Raw genomic sequence first — 23456 nt, forward strand, 5'->3', positions numbered from 1 at the left:
GTTCTGGCGCACTATGGCTGCCGTCGCATCATCCAGGTGGATGCTGCACACTGGTGGTGGATGAGGAGATACCCCTCACAATGTAAAGCGCTTTGAGTGCCTAGAAAAGCGCTATATAAATGTAATGAATTAATTGTCTTTCATAAAGGCCGAGGTCAGGGATCTTGGGCCTAAAAAGGTTGGTGACCACTGCTTTATAGGGTTAAATGTCAACATGCAGGTCTTGACATTTCTTTTGTGTTTGTACATTTTTAATTCAAAATGTCTTTTCTTTGCCATTTGTAAATTAGTAAAACAAATAAAAAGATAAAAAACATAGTTGAATTTTCACTTGTGGCCTTTGACTTTTGAACCCCACTATATTTCATTACTTTTTTAAAAGGTTGAGGTTTCTTAAAAACATTCCTGAAACATATCATAGCATTCATTATTTAGTCTACCATGAAATAAATGTATTCTTAATGTCTGTAATTAATCTTTTAAACGAATCGATTTATTAAAGCCAGTGGTGGACGAAGTACACAAATCAAGTACTTGAGTAAAAGTATAGATACGTATAATAAAATATTACTCCAGTAAAAGTAAAAGTACTCAGACGGTCGTTCAGAGAAGATCAACTGAGCGGGTTTGTAATGGTCACGTGATCGGAACATTATCGTCCTTTAGTTTCACAGCTTGTCCTCGCACTTGATCTGCACATACACTGTTTGTTTTATCTACTGATCTGTGCCAAACGATGTCATTTTGTTCTTTTTTCGGGAAGGAGTATTATAAATATAATTTTAAACCCGGTAAGTAATGGTTTTCATTATTTACTCTCCACAACCTGCTGCCTTCCCTTTACCTTGAAGGAAGATTATGATGTAACGTTAACCGTTTATAAAACTTGGCTGAAATGGTGTAGCAAAATTTGCTAACCAACTTTGCTTAAATATTACTATAGCTAAGAAAACAAAGTGTCTGTTTTACAAACTTGTCGAAAAGGATAGTTACCTGATTTATTGTTTCTCTGCAGGTATATATGTTTGCTCCCAGTGTGGGCATCCACTCTTTTCTAGCAGATCCAAATATGAGCGTTCCTCCCCCTGGCCTGCCTTCACAGAGACCATCCGAGAGGACAGCGTAACAAAACACATGGAGACATTAACAGCCTACAAGGTCAGAATCAGATGGTTTTTTGTTTTTATTAGTTAATATTTACAGACACCACAGTGTTTCTGTTTATACATGTTTCCATTGCTATATGCAGGTTCTGTGTGGCAAGTGTGGTAATTGACTAGGCCATGAGTTTCTGAATGATGGACCGGAGGAGGGCTTATCACGTTTTTGAATATTCAGTCACTCGCTTAAGTTTGTCCCAAAAGGTAAGTCACCACATGTAGTTTTCTGTATAATTTTAACAGTATCAAATGGCTTTATTCGTATTTACATTAATAAGTAACCATTGTAATTCATATTCCAACTTTTTTCCAATCAGATAAGGTTGATAAACAATAAGCGAGGTGATGAGGCTGCTGTTGCACGCACACTGGGTAACGGGATGTTCTGCTCATGAAGTGGACAAGGAAAAGCCCCAAGTGGAGATCCTGTTCACAGATATATTATGACCGTCCTGGATGCCACTGAGACTAAAGTAGTTGCTCTATTTTTATACTAGTCTGCATAAGCTGATTTGAACATGTGCAAGATGAACCAGTCTTGAATATTGCTAATTTAAAAAGGTAATTGTGAACCTTCAGTAATTTTCTAAAGCAATTTACAGCACGGGTCACTATCATGATGATGATTGTTATTATGACCAAAACAATAATTTTAACATTAAAATAGCATGTTATTAATTTATATTATTCTTTGTTCAACCAAATTTTTTTGTCATTGAATCCTGTTTGAATCCGGTTTCTTTATTATTGTATCTGCCATAAAGACATAATATTTTGAAATTCATGTTTCTGTTACATGGAAAGTGTCTTTTTCTTTTGTTTTCCACTACTAAAGTATGAATCAAATAAATTTTGTTTGTTTCCTTTATTGTTAATTTATTTTTATTTTATTATTATTATTATTTAACCCTCATGCATCCTTTGGGACAAATTTGGGCAAAATATAAATATTTTTTTTTATAGTTTACTTAATCTGAGTGGTACAAGACTTGGCTACTTTTCATAAGTTTGCCACCTGAACACACACACACACAAACAAACAAAAAAACAAAGACTCGATTCAACAAAGTGGTTGAAAAAAAAACTCCTTAATTTGTCCTTCATGGACAAAAGTGGGCTCCCATAGGAAATGAATGGGAAATACTAAAATTCAGAGCATTTTTTATTTGTCCAATAAAAATCAATAAATCCAATACAATGCAGTTCATACATACACATAAGTGAAGGGGTGAGCCTATACAACTATTCTTATTCTCACACACACCCATATACAAAGCAGTGAATGAGCCTATAGCACAGTGGTTTTTTATTTTTAATTTTGTTGAATAAAAACAGTCACTCACACATACAAAACCAAAGAATTGAATGAGCCAATGACTTAGCATTTTTTGTGTGCCAATCAGCCACTGTGTGTGCATACACACACACACACACACACTTCAAAGTCAGATTAAAGTCCTACTGCAAGATTTGTTGATAATTCTGAATGTCTGGAATATGCTACTTAATTTGTTATTCTTATCTGTTTGGTACCATTTTACTTTTTTGAGTTATTGAAATTTGATATATATATATATAGAGAGAGAGAGAAAGAGAGAGAGAGAGAGAGAGAGAAATAAAGGATTACTCTGTCTACTACTTTGTCCTTTCCTTATAAGTCTAAGCATATTTTTTTTTAATTCTACAATTTTAACTTGTGATAAAATCTAAAAGCTTAAATTCGTTACAACAATGGTTTATAGATTTCAGCCTATGTGCAGCCACTGAGTACTACAGCCATAGAGTGGCTATTGATATTTTTATAATTTTATACCTTTATATGTCACCAGATGTCACCAAAGTCACCAAAAGGTTTTGGCTGTCTGAACCACAGTCTATGGTCTGAACTTAGTTTTTTTTTTTTTTTCATTTCAAAGCTCCAGACCCGCCAATTGCTTCATCTTCTGCTTTTGACTGTGTAGGGAGCAAACGAGATTTCCCAAGGTGATTAATAGTGGCTGTTCAGCTTAACGAATAATAACACGTTGTTTAATTAATTTATAATAAGTTATATAGAGTAGGGTACAGAAAAAGTAACAATTAGCAACGAAACTGTTTTACCTCAGCGTTAGTTCTTCAGGTTGAAATTAAAGTTACTAGCTTTTTTGATGACTCTCCTTTGCTGGTTTAGCACTTCATAAAATTTGAATAATTTTGTCTCATAAGCGTTTTTCCGTTGTGACACTGTCGTTTCAGGTGTGAAAATGATGTACGGTCCAATTGGAAACTGCGTGCCAATAAGTGACCTAAACATAAACATCACACACTCGGTGAGAACATGAGGAGGCAAATATCAGAAGACGCAGTTTTGAGTGCCTGGTTATGCTGGTGTCTTAAAGGGGTCCTATTATGCTTTTTCAGCTTTAGTTAGTCTGTAATGTTGCTGTTTGAGCATAAAAAAAGATCTGCAAATGTACAAAGTTCAAAGTCCACTTCAAAAGGAGATATTTTATTTAATAACGACTCGTTTGGACTACATATTTTCCGGGATTTGTGATATCACAAATTTCTACGAATGGAACGAGACCTGGTTGAGCTGCACTAGAGAAGGCAACGAGTGTTATCACTATGTCGGAGACACGCTAGCTTTCCCAAGGCATACGTAAGTAGCACATCTTTATGATCAGATTTTTTTTTTTTACATCATTGAATTATTGAACAGTTACACATTTTATGTATTTTAATATTAACTAGTAAAACTGCACATTCTGAACAATTATAGTTTTAAGCAGTGTACTGGTAGTTAGTTAGTGTGCTACACAAAAGTCTGTAAAAATAGGACACAATGTACTGTTTATATGAAGGAACAATACGTATTTATTTTTCCACATATTTTTTTCTTACAGTGTACCTAACTGAACAACAATTATATATACAAGCTAATAACATGCTGTATCATAAATGTGCATTTATTATTGACCAATTGGAACTAGCAACTTAATGCATATTTGATGTTTGTACTGTTAGGCATCTTTCTCCAGCTCTCTCCAGGTTGATGTGCTGCTTGGCTGGCTAGCTGTTCAATGGTTTCCTCTTTTTGTGTAATTTAGATGAAAATATGTGCCTTTTTTATCATTTGAGTCACTTTGCAAAAGTTGCCAAAAACTTTTTAAAAATAGCTAAATTTGTTGCTAGGTGCTTTTTGAAAAAAAAGTTGCTAGGGTAGTTTGAAAAGTTGCTAAATCTAGCAACAAAATTGCTAAATTGGCAACACTGACACTGAAGCTCGCAGGCAGCTATAGTAAGGGGCATGACATTTCCCGACCAGCGCCGAGTGCTGCCAATCACAACACACACTGGCCCAGCTAACCAATCACAGCACATTTCGTATTTCAGAAGGCGGGCCTTCATTTGATACAGGAACTATTCGAGCCGTTCATGCCAGACTGGGGAGAGAGGTGTTGTAATAATGTAAAATATGTGAAAAATAATCTGTTTTTCGAACAACCTAGGATGAGAGTCTGTTCTAGTACACCCCCAAAACAACATCAAGACTTTGTAAAAGAGCATAATAGGACCCCTTTAATTGGAATAAATAGTTAGTAGTAGGAGAATTGCTCAATATATGGTTAATATCTTTTACTCCGCTTAGTTTTGTGATGATAAGTTGCTCTTAACAAAACTGGCCTTGTAATAATGCCTGCAAGGAATATATGTTCAATTAAAAAAATAAGGCCTTTTCATTTTCCAGAAGGTGGTTGGAGTTATAATTGGAAAAACTGATTCAAGAGGATTTCCAGACCGGAAAAGTTGGTTACCATTACATAGATGTTCATGCATTCTATTTCCATCATGTCTTACTTTCTTTTTTTCTTTCTTTATATAGCCTATAATATGCAGTCTTTTATTTTTATTTCAGATGTTGGCTCTGAAAGGTTTACTTTCAGCTTTACCATCAAAGATTCACCAGAACATTTTATCAATGTGTCTGCATGGGGAAATGAGGAATACATCCAAGGACTGAGCAGTCGCTTTCAGATTGGGGATTGTGGTGAGATTTTAAGTAGTAATCAGTCATTTAGATTCCAATTACTCTTGTTAACAAAAACACTTCTAATATTAAATTCTATTGCACTGAATTGACACTGTAAGCCAAAAAAAAGCATCTTCTATTTTAGTTGTAATTGAAAATCCCCTCGTAGTGACCAAAGACTATGAGAAAGAAGAAAGATTTTGCCCTTCAACACCCAGGTAAAAAAAGAATAAAATGAAAAAAAAATCACATCCAACTAAGAAACATTATGCTGTCATCATACTGCAAGTTTGTAAGTGATACATATTTTATTTCAGTACCTACAGGCTGTTGGTAACAGAGACTCACTCAAGCATTAGGATATGCTCAGATTTAGAAACAGAGGCCAGGATTCTGCCACTATTCCACATGCCAATTAAAGACTCAAGGGACTTCTATTCATTGGGAGACATTACTGCAAATGGAGAGAGTCTGGATGGACACGTTATTAACATTCTAGCAGCTGTGCAATCGGTTAGATTCCAACAATATACTGCTAGCCCTCCTCACTGTCAGGGAAATTAACACAACCTGGCATTAGTGGCTGGTGGGCAAAAGTACAGATGTGTTCAATGATTGAGATTTTATCATTTAGATTGGAGAGGAGAAATTCTTTACAAAATCTGATGGACGCAAAGGACAGAGGCTAGAAATAAAGCTCTTTGATGACACTGGGAAATCATTTCCCTTTGTGTGGTGAGTATAATTAAATTCATTATGATTAAAAAGATGAAATAAATCAACAACAACAAATATCCACTCCAAACACTACATTTAGTGATTTAATTACTTTTTTTCATCCAGCTGGGATAAAGAGACTATTAGGCTGGTACAAACACTGACACAAAGAGAAACAGGTATAATAATGTTAATGGGTCTGTTTATTGGCAATTTCTAATATGTGATTATTGAAATTCATTTGATCTATTTTCTCTCAGTGCTATTTATTGCAGATGCCCGCATCACTTTTGACAGCTTTCGCAACTGTATGACAGCAACAGCCACCTCAAAGACAATCATTACCCTCAACCCTGGTAGCGATGTGATATGCTAGATTAAAGAATCTGTTTAAATACTTAAAATTATAATATTTTTATTATCGTTACATTTGAACAATTATCATTAAAATCCTTCAATTGTTTTCAATTACATTTTAGATACAGCAGAAGCCAACCAGCTGTACGCATGTATAAGGGAACTGCTAGAAGCAGGAGGACTGGATGACCAAGACATCCTCTCAGGTGACGATGTGCAATGTAAGTCACTCATTTTGTGGCTAGAGGTGACGGTTTAAAGTTAAAATTTCTCCAAATGTATTCAGATGAAGAAAGAAATTCATACATTTTGGGTGTTCTGAGGGTGAGAAAAGTTTCAGCTAATTTTAATTTCGGGGTGAACTATTCCTAACCTAGTCTCACGTAGCCAGACCTTCAGACTGACAGCAGAAGGTCTGGAATTCATGGCAGCTTTCATTGGCCTAGGCCCACCCATGAGGCCATTTGACCGGCATGTCAAACAACCAATCACAGTTCGTTTCGTTCATCGTCACGTTTCAGGGCGTGGAAATGTCGCCACAATAACAGACCGGTGTGTAAAATTCTCGGACGTTTTTTTAAAGATTCTATGCCGCGAACTTTAAATTTTTCACATACTTTTGAAAAACCAGCGTTTAGTTGATCCTGAAAAGCGTTCATTGTCTCAGTTGTAAACACGACGGCTTTCTTCTTTCGTGAGGGGGTTTGGTGTCACGGCATCTTTGTTTCCAGCTGGAACGTTAAAGAACGCGACACACACGTCTCCCAGAAATCCTGTATAATTCAACCAATCCGATGATGACTTCGAAACTCCTGAAGTGTTTCCACTTTTGTGTGCCATATGCATCAGACGTTTAGCCAACGGTCCGTGGGCGTGATGTCTGTGGCTGAGACTATTCCTAACCTAACACTGACTAACAATGAGCAATTTGTTACAGTATTTGATAAACTTTGTTAACATTAGTTAACAAAAACACAATTCGTTATTGTTAGTTCATATTAGCTCAGGTCCGTTAAATAATACAACTTCTGATTTTATGAATGTGAATGTTAACATTAAGATTTACAAAGACTTTAGAAGTATTTTTCTTACTATCTAATGTAGTTAACTAATGTTAAAAATGAAAAAATGTTAAAAATGAAATTTTAATGTAAAGTGTTACCAGTAAAACTGCATCCTTCCATTTATTTCTCAGTGGATTCCATTAGTGATGTTCTGACTGTGGAAAAGCTTAAAGCCAGAAGTCAAGAACATGCTGAGGTCTTTCATTGCATAATATTTGGATTCATCACAAGTCTGGAACTAAATTCCTCCATCTCAAAGGTCATACGCAAGCGATGGTAAGTGTGCAATGCTTTGACAGTTTTATGCAATGGTCTACTATTCCCAAGCCTGAGTTTTAACAGATAACTTCTCCACCAGTGCCAAATGCAAATTTCGAATCAATGAGGAGAGTCAGACATGTTCCAATGATGCCTGTCCAAATCAAGGACAACAGCTCCAGGCCACTGAAGGCTTTGATCTGCTGGTGGACATCAGTGATCACACTGGGACTGTGCAGTCATGCAACCTGGCAGGCACAGTGGCTGAGAAAACCCTGGGCTGTAAAGTGAGCTAAGTCAAGACTGTCTGTATGTGTCCTGAATGATGTCTGTATGTCCTGCAAAGAGTAAACGTAAAAATATTTATGTTGACAGACAGAAGAGTTTTTGCATCTGTCGGAGTCTCAAAGGACGACTCTGAAGTGGAAGTTTCTTCTGGAGAGATGCAAAATCTATCTAAAGGTTATTCATGTTTGCCATTTGCAACTTATTTTGAAAATGGAATATTTAAGGATGTAACTCACTCTGCATTTTAAATTGTAGGTTTTTCCATCTGCTAGAAGCAGAAGTGGAATGAGGGCAAGCATTTTGTCATGTGCACTCGCTGACCCCGTTGAGGTGAAGCAAAACTTTGCCTCCTTTGTGGTTTGATGCTGTTTTGCAACACAGCAACCAAACAGCATGGTTCCTCATGTGAAAACAAATCAAATGTAGGCCTACTTGTGTTTTAAGTTGTGCATATATTGTGAATAATTATATATATTTTTTTGACATTTTGTTCCAATGTCCCATTTGATCTCATTGTGTTGCAATTGATCTCTGTAAACGAATTAATTTGGTGTATCCATGCATGTTTGTTCCAAACCGATTTTTCTTAAATGCTTTAACACATAAAAACGTTAAATATTGAACACTGTGCTGCCTCGGAACCTTTTATTCAAGAATTGTTTCTGTGCGGACTGTTTTGGAAGGAGCACCGCTTAGGTTTGACATCTTTGTAAATAATGCTCAATTCGTTGTTGAGATCATAGTTTTACATTCATCTAATCGGATTTCTAGTGCAATCTTCACCATCAGGTAAGAATATTGATTTAAGTTATATTATTTTTATCAAGTTTGTCCAATTTTATCTTTAGAGAAGCATTTTAGCACGGTAAACACATTAATGCCATGCTATCACAAGTTTTATTATCTTATTGCCAACATAAACGATTTACAGAAACACGTAACGTTACATAAAAACGCATTAAGGTACATTCATTAAGTTATCAACATCAGCTAAAACGAGTCTGGAAATCCTCCTGTGAAGCTGTCATTAGGTCTGCATTGAGTTCATCATGAATGTGAATCAAGGCACCGTCGGCAGTGATCCGGTGATACTCGCCACCGCTGGATATGATCATACCGTCAGGTTCTGGCAGGCTCACAGTGGCATCTGCACGAGAACCGTCCAGCACCAGGACTCCGTATCCTTCACGAGCAAGAACTGTGCCTCGCAGATAGATACACAGACCTTTACCCCATGTAAAAAAGAAGTGCTCTAATTGTACTGACTCTACACCTGTAGTGTATTTCAAATCGTAAAATCGCAAATCGTATTTTTAAAAATGTACTTTCAGTTAATGTAATATTACAGAAATAAAAAGCAATTTCAGTATACCTTAATGATTGTCATGTTTCTTAAAACACTTAAAAAAAAGTGCACTTTGTAATAATGACATATTAGAAGTTTAGGTAACATGTAATGTCATTTGAAGAAGTACACTTATTTTGATGTTATGACTAAGATGCTAAAGCACATGTAAAGTATTTAATCATAATTTTAGCTCAATTTTAAGTATAATGCAGCTTCATTACTACAAATGCGTAATTACAAATATATTTAAATACTTAGTTGACGTGCATTATTTTAGTAGAAATGACATTAAAATATATTTTCGTTACCATAAATGGTTTTTAATAATACATTAAGCAATTCACTTTAACCATATTTCAAAGACAATGTAAGTAATTATAAAATTACATTTAAAAATGTACTCAAGTCCTACCTAAGTGGGTCAAAAAGCACACTTAAGTTTAACTAATTGCATTTAATTTACCTCAAAAATTCAAACATTTTCATTTAATTGCAAACAATATTTTTTGAAGTATATTATTTCCATAATAAGGACTCTGAAGTGTACTTTTTTTCCACAAGGAACTGCTGGTACATCCTGTGCAGTAGGATTAGTGAGTTTATTTAGGTGCAAAAATACCTTCAAGATGCTTAACTCAAACACCAGCAGGTAAATTCCCTTGAAGTGACACCTGATAGGAGCATGATTGCTGCTACTGGTAAGTTCAGCATGTGCCTCGTTATATATAAAGCTGTAAATTATGCAAACAGTACTTCTCTTTCATTTCTGCCTGTATAGTTTACACACTGTAATTTTTTTTCTTGCATTTTAGGTTATCAACACATACGCATGTATGACTTAAACTCAAATAATCCAAACCCTGTGATCAATTACGATGGTGTCAGCAAGAACATCACATCTGTTGGCTTTCACGAGGATGGGCGGTGGATGTACACGGGTGGAGAAGACTGCATGGCTCGCATCTGGGACTTGAGGTAGGGCCTAATGAATGCCGTCTGCTGTGTCTATAAAGGCTGTTTAGAAATGTGTTTCTTGAAGTACTGTTTTCATTCAGGTCAAGGAATCTACAGTGCCAAAGAATATTTCAAGTCAATGCACCTATTAATTGTGTGTGTCTTCATCCCAATCAGGTCAGTTGGATATTGTTTTATTTTCAATATTTTATTATCTGCTACTACTGCTGCTATTACTACTGCTCACAAGAACACCAATCAAAAGTACATTTTCTTTCTGAATGTATTTGCTTTAGGCTGAATTAATTGTTGGGGACCAAAGTGGTGTTATCCATATCTGGGATTTAAAAACAGACCACAATGAACAGCTCATCCCAGAGCCAGATGTGTCCGTCAATTCAGTCCATATCGATCCTGATGCCAGTTATATGGCTGCAGTCAACAGCTCGGTCAGTAACCAATAACAAACCAATGTTATTCAATATTTCACACTACTAATGAGGTTGAGATAATGTGTACTGCATATATTCATACTGTATCAGAATCAGGTTTGGTTATTGTTTTTGATTGTAGGGCAACTGTTATGTGTGGAATTTGGCTGGAGGAATCGGCGATGAGGTGACACAACTGATACCCAAGACCAAGATCCCTGCCCACAAACGCTACTCATTACGCTGCAAATTCAGCCCAGACTCCACGTAAGTGTCTTACAGAAAAGCTAAACTAAGGAACAGGGAGAGATCAGTGACATTTTTTTTTACAATTATTATACAAATCAGTGCATCAATGTTTTCAACTCTTTGCTAGATTGTTGGCCACATGCTCTGCTGACCAGACCTGTAAAATCTGGAGAACCTCCAACTTCTCTCTGATGACAGAGTTGAGTATAAAGAGTAACAACCCAGGAGAGACGTCCCGGGGCTGGATGTGGGATTGTGCCTTCTCTGGAGATTCACAATACATAGTTACAGGTGAACATACACAACATACACAGTCCAAATGTTTTACTAATACGAGAAGATCATAAGTTTACATGACCATTGCAGAATCTTTGGTCCCACTTTATATGAGGTGTCTTCAATAGCATAGTTCACCTGAAAGTGAAAAATCTGTAATCATTTGCTCACCCTCAAGTTGTTCCAACCCTGTATGAGTTTCTTTCTTCTGTTGACTACAAAAGAAGATATTTTCAAGAATATTGGTAACCAAACAGTTGTCGATAGCCATTGACTTCCATAATATGAAAACAAAATGCTATGGAAGTCAATGGCTTACCAATATTTTTCAAATGATCTTCTTTCGTGTTCAACAGAAGAAAGAAACGCATACAGATTTGGAACTAGTGGAGGGTGAGTAAATGTTGACAGAATTTTCATTTATCCCTATCTATCCCTTTGTACTTGCGTCAAAAAATAATAATTATCATTTGGTACAATGTACTTATTGTGTTCATGTTGTATTGCAAAACACTTTTGCTGCTATTGAGGTAGGATACATGTAACTTACAGTCCTGTTCTGCATGTACATACTACTGCACATTGTAGTAATTTCAATAACTGGGTAATAACTAGGTAGTAACGCTGGCCTGAACCTACCCCTAAACCTAACCTTAACCCATGTAGTTACTTATATTACTCAGTTCTGTCTTGGATATGTAAGTACACGTACAGCAAAATAAAGTTGTGTGGTATGGTTAGGTTTAAAGGTGGGTTAACGGCTTTGTAATTACAGATGTTTCTACTAGTGCTGTCAAATCAATTAATCGCATCCAAAATAAAGGTTTGTGTTTGCATAATATATGTGTGTGCTGTGTATATTTATATGTATATATAAATATATATTCATAATATAATCATATATAAATATGAGTACATATGTACATGTAAATATTTCTTATATATATATATATATCATTGCTACGTGCTTGTTCCTGGTTCCTTTGGATGATTAAAGACTGTTATTATTGTTATTCCCTCGTCTCTTCGTTCCTCGCTCCACCGCAGTAGGCAACCGTGACAGTGTGTGTGTGTGTATTTATATATACATAGAAATATAAACAGCACACACATATATTACGTAAACAAACGTTTATTTTGGATGCGATTAATCGGATTTGACAGCACTAGTTTCTACAGATATTACAGATTTAGTTACTTGTAGGTATTTTTCAAATATAAGTACAATGGAATAATATGTTTGTAAGTACATTGTATCAAATTATTAATTTAAATTGTAGTAGATAGTAGTAAAAGACAGTAAAATGGGTCTGAATCTTATAGATGTTTAATCTTTTTTTTAACAGTAAGAGATTTGTTTTTATGTTCCGCAAGATAAAATAATACTTTATACAAATCAAACTATCCTACGGAGCCCCGCACATGACATGCAAGAAAAAATAAATAAATCGTGCGCACGATTTACTAATTCGTTCCCTCGATTTGCTAAATCGTGCGCACAATTTACTAATCCGTTCTCTCGATTTATAAATCGTGTGCACGATTTAGCAAATCGAGAGAACGAATTAGTAAGTCGTGCACACAATTTATAAATCGAGAGAACAAAATAGTAAATCATGCACAGGATTTAGCCTACTATTTTTTTCCTGCATGCCATGTGCGGCTCCATACTATCCTGTTCAGAAGTTTACTTTTTTTTTCTTAATATCGTGTATTGCCTCTTGGAGCATCAATAACATACTTTTGTAATGGTTCAGTATCAGTCCCTCAGTTGTCCTGAGTTTGCAGATTGTTCTTTTTTTTTTAATATATATAGAATCTTGTGAAGAATTTGTTTATATGTTTATTTTTATGTAATTTTTCAGCCTCCTCAGATAACCTTGCACGTCTGTGGTGTGTGGAGACTGGAGAGATCAAACGGGAGTACAGTGGCCATCAGAAGGCCGTGGTGTGTTTGGCCTTCAATGACAGTGTGCTTGGATAGTATGCAGAAGCAGCTCATTCTTCTGGTCATAACACCTGACATCTGCATCTCATAACCATCCTCATGGTATTCAATGGACTGCATACAAGTGTAAAAATCAAAGTTTTTGTTGCATTAATGAAAACCCTTAATGATGATGATGACTGATCAAAAAACTTTCTAAATGTTGTATCCTTATCGTAGCAAATTCAAATGTATGTTAGGATGCACCTACAAGATTTGTCAATAAATATATTTAGCTTTTGATTATTATCCAAACATCACTGAATTTATTCCCTTTCTAGAATTAAATACTCATTCAAATATCTATAAATGTTTGAACACAATGGCACTTTATTGTAGACTAACAGTGTTTTCCATTACTCATCTGCATCAGGTTACAAGATACAAGCTGGAGTGAGTCTTAGAGCCGAGTCATGTTCAAACGCCACTGGAAAATGGGGCTAAATACTAGAGAAGGTGAAGATAAGGATTTAGCAGATAACATGACAAGATGGTTCCGCCTTCGTTGCCAGACTGGCATTAAATATGGCATTTGTGTAGCCTCTCCAGTTGGTCTCATGGATGTGAACACATTTGTTTGTTTCCCTGGCATGTGCTGGTACACCGTCAGTGGAATGTCACTCTGGCAAGTAGTAGAAGCACACAGAAACACAAATGTTGCTGGGAAAGCAGATGTCGATGCAGAAGTAAATAAGTCTTTGTTTCCTGGGACCTTCAGGAAAAAAGGAAAGAAATCTCAAGGTTCTTATTTCTATGGATGTGCCGATGACAATCATAATCGATGTCCTGTTCCTCGTTCATGCTCTGCTGGTTGCAACTCTAAAAAAGGTCACAACTCCATCTCACTGCACTACTGGATTAGGTTTCTGTCATTGTGCTCTTTAAAGAGCAACTCAGCATGTTCTTGGCTTGTTACGAAGTGTCTCCTATACATTCTCTTGTCACAAAAATCATTTTTTTATCTAGGAATATTCTGGCTACAATTTTAGCTCAATACAGCATTTTGATTAACACAAAACTTTTTTTCTTTACAAACGAAGTGAGGCACTTACAATAGAAGTGAATGGGGCCAATTTGTAAATGTTAAATTATTCACTGTTTCAGTAGTATAGCAACAAGATACAGTGTAATCCATATGCGTTTTAACATGATTTCAGTGTAAAACTAATAAATATCCTTTCTAGCTTTTCTATGTGAAGTTATATCCAAATGAACTTAAGAACTTAATCGCAATTTATCTAATTTTACCCCTGGTTTCACAGACAAGGCTTTTAAGCCTAGTCCCAGACTAAAATGCAATCTTAAAATATCAGTGCCATCGTTTTGTCTCAAGATGCACACCAGTAATGTTTTTTTTTTGTTTTTTTCTAAGGCACGTTTATAAAAGATACTTAAATGGCCTAGTTGAACTATGGCCTAATCCTGGTTTAACCTAAGCCCTGTCTGAAAAACAGGCCTTAATCTTACAACGTAATCATAACGCAACTACTTTACCCATTACATATTATAAAAGTTGTAACAGAAGAATGTAAGTGGAATGTTTATATGGCTAAAATTATATGCCGTTTTAAGTATTAATTGGCCCCTTTTCAAATCTATTGTAAGTGCCTGTCATTGTGACTTTGTCTTTTGTGGTAATTGACATTATGCCACAAATGTGGCTGATTGATCATAACTCCTTAAAAGTTTGGGGTCAGCAAGTTTTTTTTTTTTTTTTTTAATGTTTTTGATAGAAGTCTCTTTTGCATTTATTTTATACCAATCTTAAGTGTCACATGATTCTGCAGAAATCATTCTAATTTGGTGTTTTAAGAAAAATTGAAACCAGTTTTGCTGCCTAATACTTTAGTGAAAGCATTTCACTTTCACCTTTTGTAACATTATAAATGTCTTGACTTTCACATTTCGATTAGTTTATTGTACCAGAATGTAATATTGTAGTATTGACTTACTCTTACCATCAGATCTTCTAGTCCAGTACACAGAGGCCTGCTGACAGAGGGACTGAAGAGGTTCTTGAAGGGTGGAAGCTTCCACACGACTGCCGGACAGCACTCCCAAAAACTCTGTGTGTTTTTCAGTCTGATTTCCCACCACCCAGACCTGACGAACCTGTGAGAATCATCACATATCTCACTGTATATCACTGCCGAGTAAATTATCCTCTAATGCTGTGATACAGGCTCACTATATTGTTCCTGTGTGAATGCATACGCTGTATAACTCCCAATCGTATAATTGTGTCTTGAGGGGTTTAAGTGTTTCCTCTAGTACAAAAGGCATTTGTAATTACACCACTTACTCCTCTGAGAGATCAGATAGACACTTGCTAAAGTGGAGTAATGCTTGAGCGAGCCTGCGACAGGCAGTTTATGCTTCTCAATAGCTCATTGTGCAGCAAAAATTGGAAATCTTGTTCAAAAGGCTACTGACCATGGATTGAGTTTCCAAAAAGTTTTCTAATGGCTTTAATCAAATGCAATGATGCAAAAATCTCAACTGAGACCAAGGTTTTAAGTGGTCAGCGATACTTATCGGTTCATCAACCCATCCCGTTCTGCACAGATCATAACCCAGTGCATGAATCACCTTGTTAAGTTCTGAGAAAAGTGTGTCCAACACAGGTCTCTGCTCTGTTTGCGGAAAGGAGCTCTGTCTTTCCAGTAGTGACTTATAAGAGGAAAAAGCCAACAGAGTGGCCATTGTGCACCCTGTGGTCCCATCCTGTAATGCGATTCAGCCAAGGTGGATCAGATGGTCTGTGGAATTCGGACTCGGCTACACTAAAGCCCTCCTGAGCTGGTGCGGTCCATTACTCCCTTTCTGGAGTCACGGAGGAGAAAGCAGCCAAAAGAGCTCTCTAATCTACCCAAGAGCACTGGGGTGGTGCCACGTTCAAGTGTCAGTCAATTTGCCCACCACCTTTACGTTTAGGTTCATATGGTGTATAAGTTCTTAAAAAGCTGCTGCGTCCGAAAGAACAAGATCCGGTTAAATACACCAAAGCATTTCACACTGACATTCTCGTTCATATGGTAAAAATAGGAGACTTGACAATTTAATTTCTGTAATTTTTCAGTGTCACATGATCTTCCAGGAATCATTCTAATATGCTGATTTGGTAACATTTCTTATCATCATCAATATAAAAAAAAAAGTTGCATTGCTTAATATTTTTGTGAAATCCATTATACTGTTTTTCCCCCTATTTTTTTATATTTAAAAACAGCATTTATTTGAAACAGAAATCTCGTTACATTATAAAATACTGTCATTTTTGATTGATTTATTGCATATATGCTAAATAAAACATTAATTTCTTTAAAAAAAATTCTATAAAAAAAAAATCTTACTGACCCAAACTTATAGTACACTCTCAAAAATAAAGGTTCTTTATTGGCATCTATGGTTCCATGAAGAACATCCATGGAACCTTTTCCACTGGACAAAAGGTTCTTTATAATGGAAAAGGTGCTTAGATACTTAAAATGTTCTTCATGCTAAGAAAAGAAATGGTTCTTTTAAGAACTGTCCACTGAAAGGTTCTTTGAAGAACCCAAGTTGGTTCTTCCATGGCATAGCTGCAGCGAAAACCCCCTTTTGGAACCCTTATTTTTTTGCAGAGTGCAGTGTATATATTTAATATAATGTAATATTGTAAGATTAGTTTGCCATAATCACACAATCTTCTGGTCCATTACAAAAACAGGAGACTCAACAAGCAGAAATCTTTTACCTGTTGCTCCGACTTGTTTAGTTGAGACTGCACATTCTCGTAATCCAGTCTTTCCATCCGGCGAAGAAAGCAGCTGTCCTGGTTGTCAGGTTTATAGCATACCAGCCCCTGAGGAAGAGCGATATATAGGGAAATGTCACTGAGCTTTAGAGGAAAAGCCTAATCCGTAGAGAAAGAAAAAGGCCTTACGTGTCTCGTGTCAAAAATCACTGTGGAGGTGTGGTTGGCATGGGAAGTCACAGAGTAGGTCACTACGCTGTTGTGCTTGTCAATCAGAGCCGACTGACTGATCAAGTCACCTGTGTGATCGGGAAATCTGACAACCTGCAATGAAGACGGAATGTGCGGAAAAGTTTTCGTTTTCAGTGCTAACGTTTAAAGCAAGACACCACAGGTAATATCATATCACCATATTTTCCTTGTTGATTAATCACAGTACATCAAAACAAGTGTTTTGCATTTGTATTCAAAAGGTTTTGGAAATGTTACATTTAAATATGCAAATAAGGAATTGTGTAATTACATAGGCACTAATTTGCATAGATTGAAAGAAACATTGGATAAAGCCAGATTCAAAATTCTAGTTTGATTTTGATATATTAAAGGTTTTTACAGAGGATTTTGGATATTCATGACTCCATAAATCAGAAAATACTGTCAAAATACAAATACATTTTCGCCATGTTTTTAGAAGTAAAATGGTATATAAATCAGGTGATGATATATGAACCATAAGAAAAAAAAATTATATTTTCTTTCCGCTAGTATGAAAGAAAACAAGTTATAAAAGCAAAAAAATAAAAAAAATTCTAGTGCATGGGAAAAAAACAAACAATGGTTTACTGGTGTCTTGAAAATAGGGAATGCCTGGACTCTTACTTGTGCCTTGTGCTGTAGTCCTAGATGTACGGTCACACCGAGAGCGATGATTACAATGAGTAGCATGGCAGCAATACAACCCCAGAGAACTTTGTGAGGAACCCTGGAGGAGCTCATAGGACCACAGTGCTAGAAAATCCAAGCACACAATCATCTCCCTCCATGCTACATTTAAAGCACATTCACATTAAAGAATATTTATGGTTTGTACACATAAGCAAGCAATAAAACACAGCTAAGCAAAACACAAACTGACATATTTGTGCTATAATCTAAAGTATGCGTACTGCTAATGGAAAACAGCAATGAACTCTCACCATGTTCTGTGGGTCCTCCAGACTGGCTTCTGAATGCTTCCAGCACCTCACCATTCTGCCGTTTTGCTTCTCCTCACGGTACCTGTCTTACTTCTTTCTGTGTAAGGCAATGTCCATGACTGAGACTGACGAGCGGTGCCTGCGGTATAGGTGACTAACTCCTCTCTGCCATCCTCTGCCCCCCACCTCTTGCCTCACACCAGGTAGTCCAACCCACTGGCTGACTACCCCTATACCAGACAATAGACAAAGGGGACAGGTAGATCGGCACTGTGGACAGGGCTTTTCGTCGCAGAGCCAGTTTTTAAGGCATCGACTGGCCATGCCCTTAGGCTGCTGACGGACCAAGGTGACTTTAATAACTTCAGAGGTGGTTATAGTGAGAAAACTGAAGTGCAGTCTCATTACAGGAAACTCAAAAATTAAAACTGTGTCATCATTTACTCACTCTCATGTTGTTCCAAAACTGTGTGACCTTCTTTCTGCTGGGGAACGTGAAATAAGACATTTTGATGAATGTTGATAACCACAGTTTTCAAAATATAATTTCTCGAAACATTGTCTTTTATGTACCCCAGAAAAAAGTAAGTTCGGTAAGTAGTGAATTTTCATCCATTTAAGAAAAAGAAAATGTAGTACACTTTTCATTAACAATTCTTATTTATTTGATCCGTTAAGCAAAATGAACACTTTGTTCAAACCATGGTGAAGAAGTAACATCCTACCAGGTTTATGGGTTCGTGAGTGACAAAGCTGTCAAGTGCAAAATATAATAATTAAAAATATTCATAATATTCTCTCACTCATTATATTACAAGTACAGTGAATTAACAGTACAGAATTGAACAAGTACTTCTGATAAAATAAAAACAAACGGCACAATTTAGACTAAGGGTCACTTGTTCTGTAGCACCAGTGTTACTGACCAGAAAACACATATTACAATTTTTTTAGACAAAATAGAACACAACAAAACAAACTTTAACACTAAAATGAAAACGTATTGCCCTTATATTACCTTAAAATAAAAACAGTGGGATATTTAAAAAAAGAGGTAGGCCAGTTTGAAATGAAGCCTTCATGACATAGTAAATCATACTGCATATATTTGTAGAGACATACCATTTCTATTAAACCTATTTAGATTAACTGTAATATTAAAATACTGATACCCATATATTGATCAATATTCTCTATTAAAGTGGGTAAATTCCAAGCAGACGCTGACTATGCTTGTAGTGCAGGTAAAATGTCAGCAATGCTCTCTATATAGTAGTCAGGCACCATTTTCTGCCGTTGTGGACATTCACTCTTCTGGTTTGCCTCAGCTTCTGCTACAGTAGAAACTCCCGTGAGGGTCAGCAGGGTCTTCAGGCCACAGTTTGAGCCTAGCATGATGTCCGTGTCCAGTCTATCTCCGACCATCAGACACCTCTCTGGGTCCAGACCGAACTGGCTGGCCACACACTCGAACATGAAGATGTTGGGCTTTCCGACCACTTGAGCTTGGCGCTGCGCAGCGGTCTCTACCGCCTTTAGGAGGCACCCTGTCCCTGCAGACAAGCGGAAGACAAGGTCGTTGTGATAACACGACACGACATGATTCAAGGTAATGCATATTTGTGATGTCATTCATGTCTGCTTACCCGGGACCGCTTTGCCTCCCTCCAGAGGCAGCCTCGTGTCCGTGTTAGTTCCCACGAACTGACAGTCGGGGTTACACAGGTACTGCAGAGCTCTGTTGAGCTTCATGTAACTGAAATGCTCATCAAAGCCGACCAGTACAGCTCGGACCTCATTATCGAGAGGAACATTCGCCCAGTCTTTCTGAACTCCTGAGACGGGGTCAGGCCCCACACCGACCGGCCGAATCCCCACGTCCTCGAGCTCCTGCCTCATCGCATTGCTCCCAATTAAATAGACTTTTCCGTCGAGTTTACACACATTTTTGAGGTACACCGCCGAGCAGTACGCGGTCCCGAACACCTCGTCCGCGGAGGCATTGAAACCGAGTTTGCCTAATTTATCCGCGTACATTTGTCGGGTTTTCGTGCTGTTGTTTGTGACAAAAAACACCCGTTTTCTGTTTTTCTTCAATGAATTGATAACCTCAGGGGCTCCGGGGATGGCTTGGTCCCCTCTCCATATTACGCCATCGCAGTCAAACAGCACACTGTCCACCGAGTCCAGTAACTGTCTGCTCAGAACTCCAGTCAGTCGCGTACACTTAGATGCAGCCATTCCTCAAGTTACTCTCGATCTTCTTTCTTGTCCTCGGTCCGTCCTAAAATAACATTTGAGCTTCACCTATCTACGAATAGTCCGCTGACTAGACAGAGATCAGCTTATGTCAGAATGACAGCGAACTGGAAATTACTAGTTGCGGCAACCAAACGGCACACTGCCTTGTGCAAGTGATTCATCGTTTGACACTGTACGTGACGTTTTATACTAGTAAAGCACTTCCGCACCGGTTTAAAGGGCCAGTGACCCTAATAAAATGGTATGAAATAGACCTTGGGTAGGTGCCATTTTAACATTTTTAATGAAACCCAGGCTCTGAGGAAAACATGTACAGTACTTTACTCTGTTATAGAGTATTTTTGTAGACCAAAACCACAACATTTTTTGCATTTTTTAAAAAGCTATTTGTCTTGGAAAAGGCGGTTGTTAATAAGTGGCATTAAACCTACTTATTAAAAAGAAAAAACTGAAATATCACATTTACGTAAGTATTCAGACCCTTGCAACAACACTTGAAATTTAGCTCAGGTGCCCCCCATTTCTCTTCTTTTTACGATTTAATGGCGGTTGACAAGCCAACTTATGGTGTATTACCGCCACCAACTGGACTGGATCCCATTTCTCTTGATCATTGCTGAGATGTTTCTACACCTTGATTGGAGTCCACTTGTGGTAAATTAAATTGATTGGACATTATTTGGAAAGGCACACGCCTCTCTATAAAAGGCCTCACAGCTGACAATGCATATCAGAGCGAAAACCAAGCCATGAAGTCAAAGGAACTGCCTGCAGAGCTCAGAGACAGGATTGTATCGAGGCACAGATCTGGGGAAAGCTACAAAAAAAAATGTCTGCTGCACTGAAGGCTTCCAAGAGCACAGTAGCTTCCATAATTCTCAAATGGAAGTTTGGCACAACCAGGACTCTTCCAAGAGCTGGTCGCCCAGCCCCAAGGTTACATTTTCACAGAATGTTCTTTACCTTATGAAGAATGTTATTCAGAATCAGTAAATCACTAAAAAAAATACATTAGCTGGGTTTTCACAGACAGGGTCACATATATAAATATTTAAAAAATGTAATTTGTAAGCTAACAAGGCTTGGAGGCTTGGACCACCTATGTCAGCCCGCCACATACAGAAACACCTAGGGCAGCTGTGGCAGGAACAGCTTTCACATGGAGCAATGGCCACTCATGTCAGATCACTGACTCTGGAACTGTGGCAGTAAATAATGCAAATAAAGTATCCATTTCATTTGCACTATTTACATTTTCCTTCTGTCTTCATGTCTATTTGATGACCTGATATGAAATAAAAGAACTCAGCATTATTGTCTGATTATTAGCTAAACTTTACATCTGCTCTCTTTGTATTAAACTGTAGGATGACTATTCCAAACTATAGTCAGAAAATCAAGAAAAATTCCTTCATTATCCATAAGGCTTTTTTTTTTTTACAAAGCCACTTAGCTTTGGTGTTACTCTTCTCGCCTTTTTTTATTTGTTCTGTTTTTTATGATTTAGAACAGTGGGGTCCAATCCTGCTTCTGGAGGGCCAATGTCCTGCAGAGTTTAGCTACGACCCCAATTAAACACACCTGAACCAAAACAATAAAGGTCTTTAGGATTGCTAGAATCTTCCAGGTATGTTAGGACAAGCTGAAGCTAAACTCTCCAGGATGTTGGCCCTCCAGGACCAAGACTGGACACACAATTGGTCTTCTTTGTTGTGATGAATGCCATCTTATGCTTTAACAAACCAGGCTCCCACCAGATGTCATCATTTATCATCTGCATGTCTCTGGGTTTTGGAAAGCGCCCACACACTAGTCTTAAAGGGGTCATATGATGCGATTTCAAGTTTTCCTTTCGCACTCCCAGTGTTCCTGAAAGAAAGCGATTTGTCTGATGGATAAGCTTGAAATACAAAAGCATGTTGTCTCTGCAACATGCAAAAAACATATCTGGTGTTATTTGAGATATGGTATATAGGACACAGTTTAACTTGTCACTATAATTTAAATTCTAAATGTTTATGGCAGAATACTTACCACAGAATCTATTGTAGCCAGATTCTTGCAGGAGATCCCTGCATCCGAAATCAATCAGTTTGACTTTAAGGGTTTCTGTGTTGATCAGAAGATTCTCCAGCTTAATGTCATGGTGGAACACTACACGGCGACAGCTGATGTCAACGGCCGCTGTTGCCTTTGCCACAACAAACCATGCTATGTCCTCAACAAGGGCACCTCCACAGACCTCCAAAAAACCCCATAGATCTTTGCAGGGTGAGGGGCATTCCAAGACCATGATGTAGTGTTCAGGCTGGTCCTGCTAGTCCCGCAGCTGAATGATATGTGGAACTCTCGGACCCTTATTAACAAGGATTAATAGTGCAACCTCTAATGGAAGGGGTCCGAGATGACCAGGCTAGAAGAAAGATTATTAAAAGATCATTGGTAGATGGCTGTGCTTTCCCAAATAAGGATTTTTGTGCAGTCTATTTTTGTGACATCTATGGCAAAGAACCTTTAACATCCGAGGGACCTTTCAAATGGACAAAAGGTTCTCTATAATGGAAGATTCTTCAGAGTTTTAAAATATTCTTCAAACTAAGAAAAATAAATGGAACTGTACTGTTCATTAAAGGTTCTTTGTGGAACCAAAAATGGTTCTTCTATGGCACTACTGTGAAAGCCACCTTTTGTAGACTTTATTTTTAAAAGCGTAAACCAGGGGTCCTCAACTCTAGACCTAGAGATCCACTTTCCTGCAGAATTTAGCTCCAAGCCTAATCAAACACACCTGAACAAGCCAATCAAGGTCTTCATAATTACTACAAAGTTGCAGGTAGGTGTGTTTAATATAGGTTGGAGCTAAACTCTGCAGGAAAGTGGATCTTGAGGTTCAGAGTTGATGACTTTTGGTGTAAACCATTGGTCTCAAACTCAATTCCTGGAGGGCCACAGCTCTTTTGCTCCAACCCTAATCAAACACACCTGATCCAGCTAATCAGTGACTACGTTTACATGGACATCAGTAATCTAATTATTTACCTTATTCTAAATAAGCCAATATTATGATTATGGTGTTTACATGAGTTGATTTTAGAATATTCCTTTCATATTCCCGTTTTACACGTTATAGTACATAGTTCAATAATGGCACATGTCATTAC

The 23456-nt window shown here is 37.3% G+C and overlaps 4 protein-coding genes and 1 pseudogene across 4 annotated transcripts; 3 read left to right on the forward strand and 2 right to left on the reverse strand.

Annotated features, from left to right (window-relative positions):
* The first annotated feature begins 604 nt into the window (after positions 1-604).
* LOC107669211 (methionine-R-sulfoxide reductase B1-A-like) lies at positions 605-1879 on the forward strand (annotated as a pseudogene).
* A 1524-nt stretch (positions 1880-3403) lies between these two features.
* On the forward strand, positions 3404-8252 carry meiob (meiosis specific with OB-fold). The gene is made up of 13 exons (XM_016461347.1): positions 3404-3469; positions 4891-4948; positions 5059-5190; positions 5318-5390; positions 5490-5685; positions 5807-5907; positions 6016-6068; positions 6150-6245; positions 6369-6467; positions 7442-7586; positions 7669-7855; positions 7944-8030; positions 8112-8252. The coding sequence occupies exons 1-13, from the start codon at positions 3404-3406 to the stop codon at positions 8217-8219; spliced, it is 1401 nt and encodes a 466-aa protein (XP_016316833.1). The 3' UTR covers positions 8220-8252.
* A 264-nt stretch (positions 8253-8516) lies between these two features.
* LOC107669207 (target of rapamycin complex subunit lst8-like) lies at positions 8517-13332 on the forward strand. The gene is made up of 9 exons (XM_016461348.1): positions 8517-8645; positions 8878-9034; positions 9851-9902; positions 10017-10179; positions 10260-10335; positions 10455-10607; positions 10732-10856; positions 10966-11129; positions 12980-13332. Exons 2-9 carry the CDS (start codon positions 8906-8908, stop codon positions 13096-13098), a joined length of 981 nt encoding a protein of 326 aa, XP_016316834.1. The 5' UTR covers positions 8517-8645; positions 8878-8905; the 3' UTR covers positions 13099-13332.
* Positions 13333-13494: 162 nt separating this feature from the next.
* LOC107669210 (BRICHOS domain-containing protein 5-like) lies at positions 13495-18253 on the reverse strand. The gene is made up of 6 exons (XM_016461353.1): positions 18034-18253; positions 17717-17845; positions 17027-17161; positions 16838-16945; positions 15060-15213; positions 13495-13813 (listed from the first exon to the last, which is right to left on the reverse strand). The coding sequence occupies exons 1-6, from the start codon at positions 18085-18087 to the stop codon at positions 13719-13721; spliced, it is 675 nt and encodes a 224-aa protein (XP_016316839.1). The 5' UTR covers positions 18088-18253; the 3' UTR covers positions 13495-13718.
* A 440-nt stretch (positions 18254-18693) lies between these two features.
* LOC107669208 (glycerol-3-phosphate phosphatase-like) lies at positions 18694-20473 on the reverse strand. The gene is made up of 2 exons (XM_016461349.1): positions 19680-20473; positions 18694-19586 (listed from the first exon to the last, which is right to left on the reverse strand). The coding sequence occupies exons 1-2, from the start codon at positions 20272-20274 to the stop codon at positions 19261-19263; spliced, it is 921 nt and encodes a 306-aa protein (XP_016316835.1). The 5' UTR covers positions 20275-20473; the 3' UTR covers positions 18694-19260.
* Positions 20474-23456: the final 2983 nt, after the last annotated feature.

This window comes from Sinocyclocheilus anshuiensis, unplaced genomic scaffold, assembly GCF_001515605.1.
Source record: "Sinocyclocheilus anshuiensis isolate Anshui unplaced genomic scaffold, SAMN03320099.WGS_v1.1 scaffold220, whole genome shotgun sequence".
NCBI lineage: Eukaryota > Metazoa > Chordata > Actinopteri > Cypriniformes > Cyprinidae > Sinocyclocheilus > Sinocyclocheilus anshuiensis.